Here is a 22,487-nt window from a genome sequence, read left to right as displayed (position 1 = left end):
GCCTGGGCTGGTGATCTGTTTCAGCCTTGATAGTATACTTGTTTCAATGCTCTTCTCTCAGAACATCCCACCCTTGCCTTCTCCCACAGAGTCCAAAAGTCTGTTCTGTACATCTATGTCTCTTTTTCTGTTTTGCATATAGGGTTATCATTACCATCTTTTTAAATTCCATATATATGTGTTAGTATACTGTAATGTTCTTTATCTTTCTGGCTTACTTCACTCTGTATAATGGGCTCCAGTTTCATCCATCTCATTAGAACTGATTCAAATGTATTCTTCTTAATGGCTGAGTAATATTCCAATGTGTATATGTACCATAACTTTCTTATCCATTCATCTGCTGATGGGCATCTAGGTTGCTTCCATGTCCTGGCTATTATAAACAGTGCTGTAATGAACACTGGGATTCACGTGTCCTTTTCGGTTCTGGTTTCCTCAGTGTGTATGCCCAGGAGTGGGATTGCTGGGTTTTTTTAAAGGTGACTTATATGCCAAAATCTTAATCTAGAGAATTTTAGACAAAATATTTCCTGGGATATAATAAAGGTTTAAGTATCTGGGAACCCTGTGTTGAAATTCCCACAGACTTTTTAATAAAATTTGAACTGAAAATTATGTTTCCATACTTGATGTTACAATTTTTCAGATCTTTTTGCCAAACTTGTTTCTTCACAAGTTACCTGTTTGCCCTCTTAAGCATTTGAGGATTGAATTTTAGATGCAAAAGCATATGTTATATTAGACATATTTACAATTTCCTCAGCAGTTTTCTAATCAAACTTAAGAGCCCTGTTGCAAAGGTACTCATCTACTTGAAGGCAACCTTATGGGACATAACCCCAGCTTCTCACAGCTGCCACTCAACGGCCTCATAGTTCTTGGCTTGACACCCTATGGATTGAGGCTAGGTTCATACTTGAGCAAAACTTAGACTCTATCTATCTGTCTAATGGCTGTTCACTTCATTAGAGCCAAGTGCATGGCTATTCATGTTGAAAAGAAGATAAAAGATACTTTTATTCATTGATCTCAATATCTCCTTGAAATTTTTCAACTAGATAAAAGCTTCGAACCACTTTTGACTTTATTGGTACTTGATAGAAATGCTTCCCACGAATCACCAAATAACACACCAAAGAAATAATGTCGTTATTGATGAATTATTAGTTTCTAAAATAAGTCAATAATAGAATGGCAAATCATTGCAGTGATTTAGTGTCATAGATTATATTAACTCTATTGTTTCACCCTGTTAAAAAACTCAAACTGAGGTATATTAGTTTTTCAGCCTTTATTCAAACTGATTTCTATTTACATATTATGTTTACACTGGAAAGCATATGTGGGGAGGTGTGCTACCAAGAGGATATTTTCATATTTACAATAAGTGCTGGAGATAAGCCCAACCAGCAAGAAATCAAGATGTGTCCATCATTTGTTGAAAATTGGTTTACTTTTTTTTAAATCTGTGCCTTATTTTGAGAATGTAGTAGAGAATATGGTGTTTGAAAATATTAGAATAAACATCATAAAGCAATTCAGTAGTTTTGGTGAATTGGCAATAAAATAATACTCTTTCAATATTGCTCAGGATGAAAAATGACCTGGCTCAAAATATTACTTAAATGGATCGAGTTTTCCATATTTCAAAGTCTACTTTTCATGTTAGTATCCTCCAAACATGTGTTTATAATTGTACTTTCAGGCTATATTTTTTATTAGCCGCCTATAGTCATTTCTATAAGTACTAAAATTACAAAATTTGTTTCAGATGCTATTTTTCCAATGGAAGGATATAATTGATAAGCTAAAATGATTTTTTCTCAATCAATGTTTATTTTGCCTGGGACATACATGATTAATCAGAATGGTAATTCAGAGTACACGTGACTTTAAAGCTGGTTCTAGACTAGATGTAATGAATAAATGAAAATTGGATAGCCAAACAAGATGACCTTCATTTATATTTCTTAAATATATGCCAGAGAAGACTGAAGCACCCCGTTGTCACTTACAGTATCTTAGAGTTTATAATCTACTTAGGAAAATAGATTACATTTTAAAGATAAAAAATAGTGATACTTAATGACCTAAGCTGAGTCTCCAGTAAATGATCAAAGTAGAAAATAGTATGGACTAGGCTAATCCACTGAAATCTGAAGGGCTAAGGGGAAAAATTTAAACTGAGCATCTTCATCAGAGTATTATTTGGAAGAGGACAGAGGAATGAAACTAAGGAACAGAAATTATCCTACCATAATTAGATTTTGCACAGTTAAAGAAATAACTTAGTTCTAATTATAGGAATGGATAATGCACCTTTTAGGAAGACAGTAAAAAAGATGTCTAGAAGGCATGTACTTAAACATTTCTTCTACATAAATTTAGGATTACGTTAAGGAAACAGCTTTCTACCTGGACTTGATGTATCTTCACTCTGACTTTTCAATAAGGTACTAACTTTTCATGATTTTCCTTGTATGTCTGTTTTTTAACTTGCCTGTTCTTGCAAAAAGAGCAGTGCTGAATTAGTCCTGTTATACCAATCAAGTAAAAAGAAGACATATAGTGCTGTTCCTTATGGGGCAAAATAGTTTCCATTTCAGGTTTTTAACTGCCCTTAGCAAAAATAATCTTTAGGTGTAGATGCAGGAATATTTAAATCAAGACAAAATCACAGACACCGTGGGATGCAAGCTGAAATCAGTATATTTCTGCAAGCAGAAAAAACACTTATGGATGAATTTGTGCAGAAAACTGTAATGTGCAGTGTTTAGGAAAGATTAGAGTTTAGGAATGATTAAACTCTAATAACAGACTATTTTCTGGATGAGAGAAAGCAGTAAGACTGATCCTTTGGGACAGATGTTGAAAGATGCATATAGTTCAGTATTATTCCATGCTTTGGGCAACCAATTAGAAAAGTTATTACTTATCATATAACACTAATGCAGATGAACATCTACCACAATTAGCATATATACTAAATTTCATTTATACTGTTGCTTACAGTGAAAATAATATTTCTTTCTAAAGTGTAAAATGATAAACAAACAACCAAAAAAAAAAAACCTTACAGCGTGTCACCATGATGATTTTTTTGAATGATCCAAGTCTGTACAATCTGTTACTTCTGGTATTCTTGTCAAATAACAAATATAAACCATTGCTATCTGCAAGGTATTTGCCATTCCTTCCAGCTGAGGTATTTCAAATCATAAAAGATATTGCTGTCAAAGTGCTGCACTCAATATGTTAGGAAATTTGGACAACTCAGCAGTGGCCACAGAACTGGAAAAGGTCAGTTTATATTCCAATCCCAAAGAAAAGCAGTGCCAAAGAATGTTCAAACTACCACACAATGGCACTCATCTTACACACTAGCAAAGTAACACTCATAATTCTCCAAATTAGGTTTCAACAGTACATGAACCGAGAAATTCCAGGTGTTCAGACTGGATTTAGAAAAGACAGAGGAACCAGCGATCAAGATGCCAACATGTGTTGGATCATAGAAAAAGCAAAAGCATTCCCCCCAAAATCTACTTCTCTTTCATTGACTATGGTAGTCTTTGACTATGTAGATCACAACAAACTGTGGAAAATACTTCAAGAGATGGGAATACTAGACCACTTTACATGCCTTCTGAGAAATGTGCATGCAGGTCAAGAAGAAATAGTTAGACTCAGACATAGAGCAATGGACTGGTTCCATTTTGGGAAAGGAGTACATCAAAGTTGTATATTGTCAACTTGCTTATTTAACTTACATTATATGCAGAGTATATCATGCAAAATGCTAGACTGGATGAAGCACAGGCTGGGAAAAAAGATTACAGGAAGAAATATCAATAACCCCATATATGCAGATGACACCACAATTATGGCAGAAAGCAAAGAGGAACTGAGGAGCCTCTTGATGCAAGTGAAAAAGCTGGCTTAAAACTCAACATTCAAAAAATGAAAGTCATGGCATCTGGTCCCATCAGTTCAGTTCAGTTCAGTCACTCAGTCATGTCTAACTCATTGCGACCCCATGGACTGCAGCACACCAGGCCTCCCTGTCCATCCCCAACTCCTGGAGTTTACCCAAACTCATGTCCATTGAGTCAGTGATGCCATCCAACCATCTCATCCTCTGTCGTCCCCTTCTCCTCCTGCCTTCAATCTTTCCCAGCATCAGGGACTGCTCCAGTAAGTCAATTCTTTGCATAAGGCAACCAAAGTATTGTAACTTCATTTTCAGCATCAGTCCTTTCAATGACTATTCAGGACTTCCTTTAGGATTGACTGGTTTGATCTCCTGGCAGTCCAAGGGACTCTCAAGAGTCTTCTCCAATACAACAGTTCAAAAGCATCAATTCTTTGGCGCTCAGCTTTCTTTATAGTCCCACTACCACATCCATATGTGATTACTGGGGGAAAAAAAATAGCTTTGGAACTTCACAGTTCACATATTGCTGAAGCGTGGCTTGGAGAATTTTGAGCATCACTTTACTAGTGTGTGAGATGAGTGCAATTGTGCGGTAGTTTGAGCATTCTTTGGCATTGACTTTCTTTGGGTTTGGAAGGAAAATTGACCTTTTCCAGTCCTGCGGCCACTGCTGAGTTTTCCAAATTCGCTTGGCATATTGATTACAGCAATTTCACAGCATCAGCTTTAAGGATTTGATAGCTCAACTGGAATTCCATCACCTCCACTAGCTTTGTTCATAGTGATCCTTCCTAAGACCCACTTGACTTCGCATTCTAGGATACCTGGTTTTTGGTGAGTGATCACACTATTGTGATTATCTGGGTCATGAAGATCTTTTTTGTACAGTTCTTCTTTGTATTCTTGCCATCTCTTCTTAATATCTTCTGCTTCTGTTAGGTCCATACCATTTCTGTCCTTTATTGAGCCCATCTTTGCATGAAATGTTCCCTTGGTATCTCTAATTTTCTTGAAGAGATCTCTAGTCTTTCCCATTCTATTGTTCTCCTCTATTTCTTTGCACTGATCACTGAGGGAGGCTTTCTTATCTCTCCATGCTATTCTTTGGTACTCTGCATTCAAATGGGTATATCTTTCCTTTTCTCCTTGGCTTTTTACTTCTCTTCTTTTCACAGCTATTTGTAAGCCCTCTTCAGACAGCCATTTGGCTTTTTTGCATTTCTTTTCCTTGGGGATGGCCTTGATCCTTGTCTCCTGTACAATGTCATGAACCTCCATCCATAGTTCATCCGGTCCCATCACTTCATGGAAATAGATGGGGAAACAATGGAAACAGTGAGAGACTTTATTTCCTTGAGCTCCAAAATCACTGCAGATGGTCACTGCAGCCTTGAAATTAAAAGACTGTCCTCCTTGGAAGAAAAGTTATGACCAACCTAGACAGAATATTAAAAAGCAGAGACATTACTTTACCAACAAAGGTCCATATTGTCAAAGCTATGGTTTTTCAGTAGTCTTATGTGGGTGTGAGAGCTGGACTATAAAGAAAGCTGAGCACTGAAGAATTGATGGTTTTGAGAGGACTCTTGAGAGTCCCTTGGACAGGCAGGAGATCAAACCAGTCAATCCTAAAGGAAATCAACCCCGAATATTCATTGGAAGGACTGGTGCCGAAGCTGAAGCTTCAGTACTTTGGCCACCTTATGTGAAGAACTGACTCATTGGAAAAGACCCTGATGCTGGGAAAGATTGAAGGCAGGAGGAGAGGGGGATGACAGAGGATGAGATGGTTGACCAATGACAGACCGAATTGATGGATATGAGTATGAGCAAGCTCCAGGAGTTGGTGATGGACAGGGAAGCCTAGCGTGCTGCAGTCCATGCAGTCCATGCAGTCCATGCAGTCCATGCAGTCCATGCAGTCGCAAAGAATCAGACATGACTGAGTGACTGAACTGAATTGAACAGAACTTGTGTGAGTGACTGAACTGAATTGAACAGAACTTGTTAGTCATAACCTCTTCAAATTATTGCAACTTAATCATGGGAAACACCATTTTTTGCACAACTTTCCTAAAAACAGAGGTTTCCATTTTGTCAATGTTCTCTTTCAGTGTTGAATGATTCCTAGCTATTAGCTAAATATCCTTGCCCTCTCTGCATTTCTTTTTGTAGATTTCTACTTACCATTTTTTTTTATTTTCCCAAGTTGAGCCTGAATTTAGCAAGAGATATTTTCCTCTTTCAAAACAAAATATATTTTACCCTTCAAAATCAGAAAGGCCGCCACCTCTATTTATTTTGTTAAACTTTTATTTTATGCCATTTCCAGTTGATTTTTCCTGCTGACAATAAATATCGGCATATTTCACAGCGTTTGGAAAGAGCTCTGTTCTTTCATCATGTTAACCTTTAACTGTGAAATTCTGGTTTCCTGGAAAGCATTAACAAACCCTCTCTCTTCCTAGGTTCTCCATACAGAGACAAAATCACCATAGCAATTCTTCAGCTGCAAGAGGAAGGCAAGCTGCACATGATGAAGGAGAAGTGGTGGAGGGGCAATGGGTGTCCAGAGGAGGAGAGCAAGGAGGCCAGTGCCCTGGGGGTTCAAAATATTGGTGGCATCTTCATTGTTCTGGCAGCCGGCTTGGTGCTCTCTGTTTTTGTGGCAGTGGGAGAGTTTTTATACAAATCCAAAAAAAACGCTCAATTGGAAAAGGTAAATGTCACTTTTTTGCAACTTAAAACAATTGTTGCTATAATAAAGCCAACTATTTTTTATCTTGCCAGCCAAGGGTGATACTAGAACTGTGACTGTTAACGATCTTCTGTCACTCGTTATATACAAAGGTTCATAGAACTCAGGATTAGCTTGATGCTTTTAATTTAAAGGTAATATTTTGAATTGAACTGTTTCAGAACCAGCAACTATTTCCCCTCTTATTAAAGTCTGAAATTGGAAAAACTTTTGCTGCTTGAAGTTCACTGTGATTAGTTTATTGGAAGAATATAATTAATGAAGTAAAACTCAGAAACTGTTATATGAAGAAAAAATCTTTTCTGCAGTTAAGTGCTTCAGGATACAATACTCATTAATAGTTTCAAGTTAGAGAGTAAATATAATTTTTATTTGAAGATTTTTGCTCCAATACATTTCTATTTGAAAAATCTCAAAGCACATTGTGGAAATTTTAATGGATATTCTACATTAATGAATATGTGAAAATATTGTGGGTTTCTTCTTTGCCACTTAATATTATTCTTAGTGCATCTTTTATTGTCTTGCACAGGAGTCTTCAGAAGAATATATATAAACCTCAAAATATTGAGATTATTGCAATTTTCCTTAGGATTTTAATATATTTAATCTTTGTACAAATATCTTTACATTCTATTCTTTAAAAAGTTTGTGAACATAGTTCATATTATACATTTCTAATGCTATAATTCCATTAGTTCTATAAATATAAGAATGGATATTTATAGAGAAGTCTTTCTGATAGTACATGCTACACTTTAATATAAATGTATGACTCGGAACATAAAATTCGGCTTTAAAATTTTTAAGCCTTTTATAACTTAGTCTTTTAGTATATAATAAACATCTCTTCTGTTTTTAAATGAAAAGCACCTTTTTAGATCTTAATTTTTAGATGCTGCATCAGAATGAGATATATTGTTTTAAATATTTTAAAGGTTTATAAACATTTATTGGTAAATATAAAAGTAGAAATATGATATTGTCCTTCATATTTAATAATTTATGATATGGTTATCTTTTCTGAAATCAAAATTCTGGATACAGCATTCCTACATTTTACTTCACTTAATACACTAAATTCAATTTACTTCACTTAATTTAATTAAGAAAGGTAATTAATTCCTTGAAATAGTGTTAAATGACTATTGTGATAGTACCATTCTATGAGTAAAATAACCAATTAAAAAGTTTGAGAAATTTGGACAATTATATGATTTATTTAATGGTTGTATCTGCTCATCTGACTAAATCAAATATCTTTTGCCACAGGTGTGACTGAAAATTAGGTCTAAGTACACTTTTTACATTATGATTTTATTATGATGTCAAAATGAGTTTTGGGGTCAAATCCTAAGAACCAATCAAAGATGAAAGTTATTAAATCTTCAATTTTCATATTTACTATAAGTTATCAACAAATGTGATATTTGGTTAGCTAATGCTTAAAATGAGTCCCAAAGTAATATAAGGAACTTAGGTTGTCTAATTAGAACTTCACATCATCTATATGCAGTAGTTTTCTTTCACTTATAGCTCAGGTTTAAGATAAAACACATACATTAATCTCTTGACAGCATATGATAGTCTATTGCTCTTTTCTCTTTGTATCCTGTTTGTATGATTTACCTAGGCCTTGTCTCTATATACAATTATTTTATAGCATTAAGATGTATTTATTTATTTATTTATTTTTCATTAAGGTGTTTTTAAAGGACATGAGAATTTACTTTTTGTAGAATCACCTTTATTCTTATAAATAACTAGTTTAGTTGAATTTTTCACATATCAACCAGTTCTTAATTTCTGTGGACTTCTATGACCTTCTTAAACATTAGAAAATGGGAATCAATTGACCTGTTTGGGCTGAAGCAGATAAAATATTATATTGGAAAAAAAAGAGCTGTTTTGATAGGACGTGAGCATATGAGTCACATCCTCTGATGTCAACGTCCCCACAAAGCTTTCATAATGAAGTTCAAATTCTCTAGCTTCCCAGAGGAGACATTTCAGGATCTCTCTCTGTTCATCTTTGTGGTTTTATATTTTGCTTCTCCCCAATTTGTGCTTGTACTGTAACCGCACTAAATTGCTTTTTATTTTCCAAGGTGAGCGAGCTTTTTAAAATACTCTTCCCATTTGACCTGAGCAACCTTTGTCCATTTTTCTACCTGGCAAATTCCTACTAGTCATTTTAGATTAGGCATTCAAGACTAGGCATCAACTTGCCAAGAAAGTTTTCCTAATGAATAGGTATAATGGATCTGTGTACAGGGCACAACTATTTCCACAAGGTGGTGTTAGATTTTTATTTTCTATTCCAATGAAATTGCCAACATCTGTTGGATCATCAAAAAGAAAAAGAGTTCCAGAAAAACATCTACTTCTTCTTTATCAACTATGCCAAAGCCTTTGACTGTGTGTATCACAGCAAACTGTGGAAAATTCTTAAAGAGATGGGAATAGCAGACCACCTAAGCTGCCTCCTGAGAAATCTGTGTGCAGGTCAAGAAGCAACAGTTAGAACAGGACATGGAACAACAGACTGGTACCAAATTGGGAAAGGAGTACGTCAAGGCTGCGTGTTGTCAACCTGCTTGTTTAACGTATATGCAGAGTACATCATGTGAAATGCTGGATTGGATGAAGCACAAGCTGGAATCAAGATTTGTGGGAGAAATATCAATAACCTTAGATATTCAGATGACACCACCCTTATGGCAGAGAATGAAGAAGAATTAAATAGCCTCTTGATGAAAGTGAAAGAGGAGAGTGAAAAAGTTGGCTTAAAACTCAGCATTCAAAAAACTAAGATCATGGCATCTGGTCCCATTACTTCATGGTAAATAGATGGGGAAACACTGGAAACAGTGAGAGACTTTATTTTTTTTGAGGGGGGGGTCCAAAATCACTGCAGATAGTGACTGCAACCATGAAATTAAAAGATGCTTGCTCCTTGGAAGAAAAGCTATGATCAAACTAGACAGCATATTAAAAGGTAGAGACACTATTTTATCAACAAAGGTCCATCTTCCAAAGCTATGGTTTTTCCAGTAGTAATGTATGGATGTGAGAGTTCAACTATAAAGAAAGCTGAGTGCCGAAGAATTGATGCTTTTGAACTGCGGTGTTGGAGAAGACTCTTGAGAGTCTCTTGGACTGCAAGATCAAACCAGTCCATCCTAAAGGAAATCCGTCCTGAATATTCATTGGAAAGACTGATGTTGAAGCTGAAGCTTCAATACTTTGGCCACCTGATGTGAAGAACTGACTCATTGGAAAAGACCCTGATGCTGGGAAAGATTTAAGGCAGGAGGAGAAGGGGACAACAGAGTATGCGATGGTTGGAAAGTATCACCAATTTGATGGACATGAGTTTGATCAAACTCTAGGAGCTGGTGATGGACAGGTAAGCCTGGGGTGCTGCAGTCCATGGGGTCACAAAGAGTTGGACACGCCTGAGTGACTGAACTGAACTGATTTAAAAGAAAACCATATGACTCTATCTGTACATCTCCATTTTTAAAAAAGCTTAGCTGACTTCAGAAACTATCCTCGTTCCAAGAACATTTGCTGCCCCTTTGAGAAAGTTGGGAATGTGTTTTTTCCATTTCAAACAAGATCCATTCTTTCCTCTGTGAAACCTTTGACAAAATTTCTCCCTTGAAAGTAAAAAAGTGTAGTCACTCAGTCCTGTAGAGTTCTTTCTTTTTTTTTTTTTTGGTGACACCATGGACTGCAGCCTGCCAGGCTCCTCTGTCCATGAACTTCTCTAGGCAAGAATACTGGAGTGGGTTGCCTTTTCCTTCTCCTTCTCCTTCCCTGGGATTTTCTCACCCAGGGATCAAAGCTGGGTCTTCCCCTTGGCAGGCAGATTCTTTACCGTCTGAGCCATCAGGGAATCAGCTCACTATTTTATTCATATTGCTGATTTGAGTGTGTGTGGGGTGTCCCTCTTTCCTTATTAGATTCTTTCCTCTTGATTCCTTTAGGAAAAGGAACTAGTGAGTTTGATTTGTATCTCCATATCTCAGACAGTTTCTGTTGGCGTAAGACTCTTTCTTCCCTTTTTATATTTCTCTCTGTTTTCCTCCTTCCTTCCTTTTCTCTCTCTTTACCTGTTAAATAATGAGACTGATTCCAGAAAATTAGAAAAGTTGATCATAAATAATAAAAAAGAACTAATTTTCTCATAATTCAAAAGAAATATGTTTATAAAGTAAATAAAAAGTAGGTTTTTTAGATGTGATCCATTGTATTTATTGTGATAAATTATATTCTTGAGCTCCATTCCTCTTCATTTTTCCTGAGAAAAATATTTTACTTTGTTGGGCTATATGGTTTAACACCTTAGCTAATTTATTAAAATTAGCTGTGAAATATTCCTAGATTTTATTGTAAAATATGCATGTGAGTGTATAGAAATTTAGTTTATTTGCACTTATGACTTGTGTCTTTAATTGAGATTTTTAGATTTTAAAACCAAAGTAAATAGTTTTAAAATTATTCATTTACTCAATAATTATTTATAGAGAACCAAGTGTATGATGAAATATATTTGCACATTGGAGTAAGCAAGTATATATTATTCATAATTCCAGCTCCCAAATACTTTCTCTTACTCCTTTTTCTTTCTCCATTTTATTTCTTTCTTTAATTCATAATATTCTAGTATTTTTAAAAAGAATAAATGAAAATTTCTGTCTTTATCTAAATAAACTGGTAGATATGATATACATGCCATCTAGTTGAAAATGAAGTTTATTTATAAAATTTATGATTGACTAATATATTACCTTTCAAGTCTTACTTCTGATAATGATAAAATTAATGATTATTATTATTTAAAGGTGAAAATAATGTGTCTTTTATAGTATACATTTGGTAAGATATTAAAGGATCACACTGGCGTTAATGACTGTAATGTTTTTATATTCCCGAGTTGAGAACTTAGTGTACTATAAGTATGTGTTATTTTTAAATGAGGGCAGGTTAAACTAAAAAGAAAAGATAATGCTGAAATAAGTAGACCTTATAAAAATATAAAAATTATAAGTTGCATTCCTTTCCAATAACCACAAGATGGTGTATTATAGTTTTTAAAATACTTAGTGGTTTTAATTTTGATGCAAATATTAATGCCTCAAGGACATATTGCATTTCACATTTATTCAAACTTGTTAACTAAATAGGTGTTTTTCTTTTTTTGATGGTTTTCACCATATAACCTGACCATTACAAAACTTACTTAAAATATTTTTCCACTTTGAACATGTTTGAAAAATAACTAATCACCATGTGCATTTTCTAATTTTCTTTTTGCTGTATATTTCCTTGCTTTTTAAAAATGCTAGTGCTTGAGGTACATTCAGTAAGCAATTCAAGAAATTGTTGCATATCTTAGGCAATTATCAATGCATTTCAGGTAACATAGAATTGTTTCAAATAGTCTGTGTTTACCTTTTAAATCTTATTTATAACTGAAAAAACTTGCCTAATATTTAGAATTTTAATTTCTCTGGTAATATATTTTATGATAATACATTTATTTTTGTAAGTATGAGTTATAAATTGTTGTAATAATTTTTACAGTACTATTTTATGATAATTATTGTTTATTAATTTATGTTTGGAATTATTCATCATTTCTTAAATTTTTGAATATGTTCACTTTTAAAAGCTATATATAATTCTGCCTTCTTTTGATTTCCAGTGAGAATGGTAATATAACTTACATAGTTGCACCTTTTGTTTTATGTGATACATATATAAATAGATTTATTTCCATGTAACTGAAATTGCTTTACCTGTACAAGCTGTTCCTTATTGAACGTCAGGTTGAATATGAATCTTTGAGTTTTTTGATATTAACATATAATAAAATATTCCCTTTCTATTATTTAAGCATAAAGAAAATATAGTAAATACATCTTAGAAATAAAAATGTATAAATTATTACTGGATATTGAATTTCTAAGCCACATTACATATCTTGGATACATATTTTGTGCTTTTCTGCAAGATGATTAAAGTACATTTTAAGAGTTATTTTGTACAGTTATTTTTCAGGACATAGTACATTTTAGTGTATGTTGTTGTTTTAGAGAACACTGGTAAATCTTATCAACAGTAACCTTTATATAATTGTGATGATTTTCAGTCACTGAAAATTCAAAAAAAGTGTTGTGGGCACATAGAATGTTCTTCAGTGTATAGTTGAATAAGAAATGTAGAGGCAGTTGTAACTCATAGAAGGACAAATAAATGAAACAAGGAAATATGAGGAATAAGAAGAAAATCATAGTGGTTTAATTTAAACTTGCAAGACTAGAGATTCTGTATGAAAGATATTCAGAGGAAAAACACTTTTCAAAGCTGGCTGAATCTGTATTTCATGGAATCAGAAGAATTAAAACAAATTGTTCACAAATCCTTATGCACAAATTGCTTCCAGAATGCTGAAGAATTTGTTCTAACAGAGGTAATGCTTCATAAAAGAAGACATTTATTGGATAAGATATATGAAAGCAAACATTGTCATAAATCACCAGTAAACATTTTATTACAATATTTACATTTTTCCAAATAATACTTACAAATCATGGAATATTTGTACTTTTCATATAGGGAGTTCATATAGTATTTCATATAGTATTTAATATATGGAGTTTTAACTGTTAACATTCTAAGTACATTTTTAATATAAAATCTAGCTATAAAGCATGTTGCTACTCAAAAGTTAAAAGTGACAAACTTTGGACAAAAGTATTTTGTCTTGTTTTATGTTACTGCCTTTCTCTGAGAGCAGAGCTTCTCTCAATTTCCACTAATATCCTTTATAGGGAGTAACTGGATGGCTCAAAAAAATGCTTTTTATATATAAATATAAAATAACACTTCAATTGCCAATTTTCATTTTGCTCCCTAAGTAGTTGCAAATCAGCAAAAGGAGTTTTAAGTCATTCATTTGTGATAACTCATACTCTTTTAATGCCCATAATGTTTTAAAACAAGATTATAGCTGGTTTTCATCAAGGACTTTAGAATTTTTAAAGTGTAATATGTCATGTGAGTACAAAGTTATTCTGCTGCTGCTGCTAAGTCACTTCAGTCGTGTCTGACTCTGGGCGACCCCATAGAGGGAAACCCGCCAGGCTCCCCCGTCCCTGGGATTCTCCAGGCAAGAACACTGGGGTGGGTTGCCAACTTCTCCAATGCATGAAAGTTACTCTGAGAGCTATGCAAAGGTTATTATCCATATTGTGCAGAAGAGGATAAGTATCTCAAGGGTCAAGTCTGTTTCTCAAGTTGAAATAGGCCTAGACTAATTCTGTTTACACCACAGATGACTACAGGATATGGAAGTAGAACATTTAGCTATTTTTCTTGACAGGTTTTATCCCTGACGTTGTATTGACAAAATTGATCATGAGCTCTGTATAGTTATTTCACTTTCCTGGACATTAAGCATGGGTTTTGAAATTAAAAAAAAAAAAGACTTGGAATCATTCTTCAAGTGTGTTCAACTTTGGATTATATTAATCTTTCTATATATCTTTTAAATAAATGAATGGGTTACGAATACACCATAAATTAAAATGTTTTAGAAGTTAATATAGTTAACATATATAGAGGTTTTTGCATGCCTGGCATATACTAAGAAGCTTTCATTATAATATAATTATTATCTTTATTTATAAAGCTGGTACATTTTAACTGCTGTACTTTAAAGGAAAGAGAGCTTTCCTGGAATTAAGTATTTGTTATTTGGATGTTACATACTTTGTTGAAAAATTGTTATTATTATGACTACTAGCAAGAATATGATTAACATTGCTTTTTCTTAAAATTCATTTCACAGCTGTATCGACTAAAATGTTGTTGAAGCTTGTCAGACCTAATTTATTGATTTTTCTAACTTAAGTAAGGGAAGTGTAAAAATGTATAATGATGCCCCATTTTTCTGTCTCATTTATTTGCAAAATGCAATATAAAGCTATTCAGTAATTATTTCTGTAAGAGTCAAGGTTTCTGAAAATATTTTAATCTTTTGTTGTGTTTATCATTGTAAAATAATCCAGGCTAAAGCATAGGAAGCTTTGTCATTTTGTTTATTGAGAAAAAATAATTTAGTGCCATAATTTTTCCTGTCTGATTTATTATTTAGTATTCAAAAATTACCATTTGTTAAGAATATAGTCCAGGTAAAAGAACTTAGCTGAAATTCAAATCACTGTTAGTGAGGCAGGCTAATATAATAACACACAGAATGGAAGTCAAGAGAACAGTATTCCTCTTTTAGTTAGAATATCAATGTGTGCATACCTGTCTGACAGCATATTTAAATAATATATATATGTATATATAGACTTTAAAAAGAGTACTGCTCTAAGACTAAGCATCAAGATCAAAGTTTATATATATATATATATATTTTTTTTTGACATGAGTATCTTAGCTAGTCATTTTTCATCTCTCATTGCTTCACTGTTACATTCATACAGCTTTAGGTAAATCCATACTTCTGATAGATAGCACTAGATATTTGATATTTTTAAAAGACTGCCAGTTAAAGAGTCAAATCAAAAGAAATGGGCCTTGTTAAATGACATTTATCTTCATTATCTAGGACACCAACATTTATACAAAATGTTGCATATTGCATCCAACATACTTTTTATTTCCCTTTAGTTATTATTTAGTTAATTTAAGTATTTCCTAAAGTGGAACAATTTTCCACAGGGATTAATTACAGTGACTGTTTGGATTTGTCTCTACTACATGTGATCTGTATTCTTGGTCAAATGGCCTACAGCATCAGAAATTAATTAGAAAATGTCTGAGAATGAACAAAGTATCCATAATCAGTGAACAAATAATTTAAATGACAAACAAAACAAAACATTTTGGTTGAGAGATGCTAGTATATATTAGGACATTGCATTACCAAGTCTCTTAGAAGCAGTTTAAAGATGTTTTAGTAGGCTTCAAATAGAAACTGTACACAGAAATGGTTGGAAATTATTCTGAATATTGGAATATCATTTAGTTAACTTTATACCCTCAAAAAATAAGACAGTAAAATGTGTAGAATAGGTTTCTCCTTACAAAATAAATACTAAATAGAGACCTAATAATAGCATATATTTATGATTATTTCTCCTTCAGTTGGTATAGTATTATATATTCAACATGAAAGTGATGAGTTTCAAAGTTTAAAAAATTAAACTTATTTTTCATCAGTTGCTATTTTTTTTAAAAGACATTGCTAAACATAAAGGATTTTACTTAAAAATGACGTTTAAATATATCACTGTTCAATATGGAGCATGTTTGAAACTAGATTTCTAATATTAAAAGAATTTATGTGCTTCTCAAAGTACTCTCACATCATGTATCATAGAAACATATCTATAAATTAGAAAGTTAAGCTATTAAGATTAAATTATTCTGTAACACCACAAATGATATTCTTGAGAACATTTATCTGTGGACTATTTATGTTGTCTTATACATTAAAAAAATAACTTGTTTAAAAGGCAATGTACATTTAGCCAAATTCATTATTTTTAAGGTTTCCAGACCTTCAATGTGTCAAGAATTAGAGATGTGTAATACATGTTGCCTCATTAAATACAATGCATTTTATAACGAGTTTAACTAAATGCAATTATACATGCTAACAGCTCAAAGATTTAAATTTTCATTTTCAGGAATCTTCTATTTGGTTAGTGCCACCCTACCATCCAGACACTGTTTAGTAAACTTTTGAAACTTTCTAAAAGAGGTTTTTAATGATGGTTAGTATCCTTGCACCTTTTTTCTTTTTGTAGTCCGTCATATTGTGCAGAGACATTTCTGTTGTTGTTTTCACCCTACCAAACTTACTTCGACACAATTTGTGTGTTTCTGTCCCTAAGAAGTGATTTGAAAAGCATGGTAGTTTTCTTTCTCTTTCTTCCTCCCTCGATCTCTCTCTCACTTCCTCTCTCCCTTCTCTTCTTCCCTCTTTCCTTCACTGTTTCTTTCCTTGTCCCCCGCCCCCTTTTCCTCTCTTCCATCTATTTTATTCTTTCTTCTCCTACTCCCTCCTCCTCCTCAGCTTCCTTCTTCTTCATGATAATCAGGAAATTCCTGTCAAATGCATTTAGGTTTTTCAAAATCTTATTCCACAGTTCAATAAGAGGACATGTAAAAAATTCTGATCATGATAAGAAGTAGGAAACACTATTTGTCTCTATCAAGTGACAAGTTAGAAGCTTAAAAATCAGACATAGTAATTTTTTGGCAACGTACAACACAGAGAAACAGCTATACTTCACAATCATCTGTACAGTTTCAACTTTGGGTTCTTACAGAGATCGTGATACAGAATTTACATTTTAAAGCTTTAAAAATTTTTAAAAATGTGTTTGCTTTAGTGATAAAAGTGAGCCACACTTTATGGTATCATTAAGTTTTTTAAATTTGTCAATGTTGACTCCAATTTTTGCTCAAATCTAAAGATGTTCATAGTTTTGTGAAGGATTGGAAATATTATATAAGTAAGAAAAGAACCTACAGTTTCATGGTGACTGTATTAGAATCTAAGATAATACTATTTTTTTAGGTAAAACATATTGATAAATCAAAAAGAACGGTCAAAGTCAGCTTATTCAGAGAAAAAATTAACAAAAGTGGTAACATGATATTAAAATCAAAACTACTGATCGACTGCTTAAAGCTTGTTTGATTATATTTTTTACTTTCTAATAACTTAAGAAAATAGAGAAAGACTAAAATGATAGTGGTGGGATTACGTGTTTACAATTTTCAGAGTTTATAAATTTGTAAATATCATTTACTTGAGATAATTTTAAATTATTTATGCTTGATTGGGGCAGGATATATGCTTATAATTTATATTAATCAGTATTGCAAGTTTTATATTACATAAAATTGTTTTAAAATAGTTTAAATGCATTTATTTATAGTCTGAAGTTAAGTATAGGCTATTAATACAATTACTTCCTAACTAACTAGAAATAAAATTGAATCAGTTCAGTGTTGAATAGTTATGGACATTTGTAAGATTTTTTCCTGAGAAAATCAGTTGTTTAGACCACTCTGTTACTATAGACAAAACAATATCTCTATTTTATCACTTTTGAAATCAATATAATCATGATATCTAAAAACTGAGTTTGCCAAAGAGAATGTTATACATTTTTTAGCATTTGGGAAGTTTAATTATTTTAAATGAAGGCTTATTTCAAACAATTCAACATTATTCACATCCTATAACATTTTTAAAGTGTCGATGGCATCAAGTTCTGACATTATTATAGTATCTAATCAATTCTTCTGTTAAATGTTTCAACAGAGAACCAAGACTAAGTTACCTCAAGACTATGTATTCCTCCCTCTTTTGGAGTCAGATTTTTCCATTTCTACAATGTTGTCATCATCACCATCTTCATCATCATTTTCATCATGTTCTTAATAAGTACATCTAATAGTAGGTATTAAGCAACAAGAAACACTGTGTCCATATACTGGCTATCAGGTATCATATAGATCCTTTAATAGAAATAGAATCTGTGAATGTCAAAACCATATAATTTAACACATAATAAATAATACATAGAAATAACTTTGCAGTTAGTTGGGAATTCATGTGTAGCATTTAATCATCTCCCATGACAAACACTAATAAATTAATATTTTTATTAATTTAATGTTATTAAGCAAATAACAAAGGTTTATCTGATTAATTAGCTCACTTGCACACAATGTATTTTACTAAGCGTCTGAAAAAATTTTTTAAGCAATTGAATTACAAACATTGTTAAAAAAGAATTAAAATGTTAAGGTCATGTATAGCTATTGTTAATTCGGTCAACAGTGCCGTGAGCACTTGGTCACTACTCTTTACAATTCAATGAGAGGGAAACATGGAAGACCTAGAGGTCAGACAGAGAAACATGATAGTGAGGGGAAAATAGTAATCTGAGTAGAAATAATAAGCCTGGTCAATTGGAAAGTGGTTCCTGAATAAGTTAAAATTTGAGTCATGTCTGGAGGTAAGGGATAAAGCTGGACTGATGTGAAAGATGAAAGAACTCTGCTGAGTACCAGAGCAAGAAGAAACAAAGGAGAAAAACTTTGGAGGGCCAAAGAGAAGCATGTGTGTAAAGAAAAAAGAAGAAGAAGAAGAATAGGTTGGGGGAAGATAAGGTAAAATTAACTCAGAGAGGTCGTGATGGAAAAAAGAGATTTGGATTTCACCTGTTTATTGGACAAGATAATACTATTAATAACATGTTTAGAACAATAGATTATTGTTGATAATTGTGAGAATTTCAGGAATAGCCAAGGCATAGATTTGGGATGATCACCAAGGAAACTCTTCAGCAACCCAAAGAAGAAAAATGAAAATATAGCCAGGAATGGCCAAGAAGCTAACAGGGCAAGATCAAAAAACATAAAACTGGGTATCAGAATATCTTGCTGGAAGTGTAGTTGTGAGCTGCAGAAAGTGAGTTATCCTCTGTCATACAGATGCCCAACTTAATTCAATATTAGTTTGTGTCACAAAAGGTGATATATGAAAAGTATTTTAAAAAATATAAGGCATGTATATGGTATTAACCATTTTTATCCTATATTATTTTGGAATTCAGTTCAGTTCAGTCACTAAGTCGTGTCCGACTCTTTGTGACCCCATGGACTGCAGCACACCAGGCTTCCCTGAACATCACCAACTCCTGAAGCTTGCTTTTGGATTTTGGAATTATCCTAAGACAATAAACAACAAAGCAGCAACACGAAATGCAAAAAAAAAACAAAAAAATAGACTTCACATGCATATTTGATTAGGTTTATTTCATTATGTTTCCATATCACTTTTTGGAATTGTGTAAACTTTTCATTCTTGTCCACATTTTTAGTTGTTGTCCACATTTTTAGTTCTTGCAAAAAAAGAGCCTAAGTCTTAGACCATCTGAATGTCAACAACAATATGCAACTGGTTCATGAATCTGATATATGTAACTAACACATGTATCTCAATTAGATGGAGAGGGAGACTAACAAGTTTCTGTCTTATGTTTTCACTCTGTAATAGGAATTTGAGGAGTGTGTAATAAGTTCCAGGTATATAGAATTTCTGGCAAATCTAATGCCAATGAAATAGGAATTAAAAAATATATATGTAGGGTCACTTTTTCTTCATGGAATAAATTATCAGTCCTCAATTAACAAGTTGATGATACCAAAAATTTAGTTAATATTTGTGCATGGATTTTTAAATGTGATACAATGTCATTTCATGATTAGGTCATATGTGTTTGTAATCTTCACCGACAGTTTTATAGGCATGATCACAAAAAGATATAATGAATACCAAAAATAATTTTCCATATTTTATGTCTAAATGTGTGAGTGCTATTTTTGTTCTGTTTTGAAAGACAAAATGAAGAAGCCACGTTTAAAGAAAATTTTCATATCTTACATTATGATCTAAAAGCCAGTACATTTTGTCTAATATTTTTTAATAGCGTGGATGGATTTCTGGTAACTGATTTGTTTATATGTGTTTGTATTTAAATTTTAAGTAGATTATATCTTATCATGTTAATCAATTATATATCTTAAAACCTCATTCAAATTATGTGTAATGTATGCATTCCTAGCTGGCAGTTCACTACAGGTGGAGATTTTCTTTAAACTTGCCCACTTGATAAAATACTTTAATCATCATGTTTTGAGTATTAAAAGTGGAAAAATTTGATATAACCCTTATAATGGAATTTTTCAAAACTTAAGGCTGCTATGTTGAGAAGGCTGTTGAGACTGAATTTACTATCGTTTCAGGACCATTGCAGTCGATGTGTTTGTAATGTTTCCTTTCTGTGTTATTCTCTAGAGGTCCTTCTGTAGCGCCATGCTAGAGGAACTGAGGATGTCCCTGAAGTGCCAGCGTCGGTTAAAACACAAGCCACAGGCCCCAGTTATTGTGAAAACAGAAGAGGTTATCAACATGCACACATTTAACGACAGACGGTTGCCAGGTAAAGAAACCATGGCATAGAGCTGGGAGGCCAAACACCCAAGCACAAACTGTCGTCTTTTTTTCCAAACAATTTAGCGAGAATGTTTCCTGTGGAAATATGCAACCTGTGCAAAATAAAATGAGTTACCTCATGCCGCTGTGTCTATGAACTAGAGACTCTGTGATCTAAGCAGTTGCAGTGATCAGACTTGATTTATAAACATCATGGATCAACCGAGTTACACGGGGTTACACTGTTTATCATGGGTTCCTCCCTTCTTCTGAGTGAATGTTACATAACCATTTTGTGGCTGGTTTCAAATGCAGTCCGGGAAGAAATTACAGGTTCCTTTTGAGGTTCAACTGTTGCCAGGAGATGGAATATCAATGCCCCAAGGGTAACCAGAGGAAAAAAAAAATCATTAAGAATAAAAATACTTGGAATCAGCAGAAACTGTAGTGTTACAAGAAACAGTTAAGTCTTCTGACCACCCAGATACGAGGGTGATGATGTCACTAGCCCCCAGCTACTCAGTATAATGGTCATCTGAATAGACAATATGTGCTTATAGGATGTGAAGAAATGTAGAGCAAAACAAATCTGAATTTCATGGCAAGTGGAATATAAAGCAGATCTTCATCAGTGTTTTTCTTTCTTTTCTTTTTGTTTTTTTGACAGTCTGTGTCACTGATTGAAATACAAGTGTCAAATTACCAAGGCAATAATGTTTTTTCTTATATTCACTGTGGCAGGAGATTTAACATGTATCTCTTATCAAATCCCTACCTATTCCAGCCACCCTTTCCCCAACCTTACACCAAGAATAAAAAAGCAACAGTTGGTTCAGAGATTCTGAATTAAAATGGATGATGTTTTGCACTCTTTGTCTTAAGCTGTAAAAGAGGGCTGAGTATTGATAGTCCCGTGGAAGACTGAAACTTTCATTCTAACATTCAGACATGTTAATCCAAAACCTCCTTCCTGCTATAAATGAACTTGATGGAGCCTGGGCAGATCTCAGTGAAAGGAGAAAGGGGACTGGTCATCTAAAGAGAAGTATGTGTGGTGAACTCTGACGTGGACTGCATTTATCAATACAGTCACAGTGTTAAATGAACAAAATTCTTGAGCAGTTTTTTTCAAAAAAATGTTCAGGTTTATTTGTGGAAATGCAAGATTTCTATGAAAATAGTTTTTGTATGGAAATTTTTGTAATACTTTTTATCAACAAAATAAGAACACGCGTTCCTGTCAGGGGTGTGATGTCGAGCATGAATGGTAGTGCGTGTGCACCACCAACGTTTGGTGAAAACTATTTTTATCAAGAAAAAAAGGAGTCATAGAAGAGAAATATTTTCAAGTTAGATAATATAAAAGCTAGGTGCACTACCAGCGCTGCTTATCATGCCACACCCCTGGTTTCCACGAGGCGGATAACATACTGTAATGAACAATTGTGTGTGAAATGGCAAAAGACACAGACCTCTTGACAACATTGTGATAAAGTTGAGTGCACACAGTTTGCTGTTTGAATCCAATGCACAAAATTTAAAAGATCATTAAAATTATGTCCATTTTACTTCCAGCTTTGACTTTCATTTTTCTCTAATGTGGGTCCATGAATGCACTGTTTGTTCTTTGCATGAAGGGAAGTACACTTCCTGAATCCTGCCCGGTCATCAAGGATGACCACTTCAAAACTACCTGGAGAAAAAAAGAAAAAAACTCAGGCTCAAAGCTGGGCCAGAATATAAAATGT

The 22,487-nt window shown here is 33.3% G+C and overlaps 1 protein-coding gene across 4 annotated transcripts in view; it reads left to right on the top strand.

Moving 5' to 3' along the window:
• GRIK2 (glutamate ionotropic receptor kainate type subunit 2) overlaps window positions 1–22,238 on the top strand; it is a 721,691-nt gene extending 699,453 nt beyond the window's left edge. For 2 of the 4 annotated variants that reach the window (XM_065911321.1, XM_065911322.1), the window contains exons 16-17: window positions 6,406–6,656; window positions 20,602–22,238. In XM_065911321.1, the coding sequence (XP_065767393.1) occupies window positions 6,406–6,656; window positions 20,602–20,766 (416 nt within the window). In that variant the 3' untranslated portion in view covers window positions 20,767–22,238. Of the gene's footprint in view, window positions 1–6,405; window positions 6,657–16,408; window positions 16,496–18,057; window positions 18,193–20,601 lie in introns of those variants that run through there. The other 2 variants (XM_065911323.1, XM_065911324.1) reach the window with 2 other exon arrangements.
• The last annotated feature ends 249 nt before the right edge of the window (window positions 22,239–22,487 follow it).

Source organism: Muntiacus reevesi, chromosome 19 (assembly GCF_963930625.1).
Source record: "Muntiacus reevesi chromosome 19, mMunRee1.1, whole genome shotgun sequence".
Taxonomy (NCBI): domain Eukaryota; kingdom Metazoa; phylum Chordata; class Mammalia; order Artiodactyla; family Cervidae; genus Muntiacus; species Muntiacus reevesi.
The sequence above is the reverse complement of the archived record's forward strand: the minus strand, read 5'-3'. Positions and strand labels throughout refer to the sequence as shown.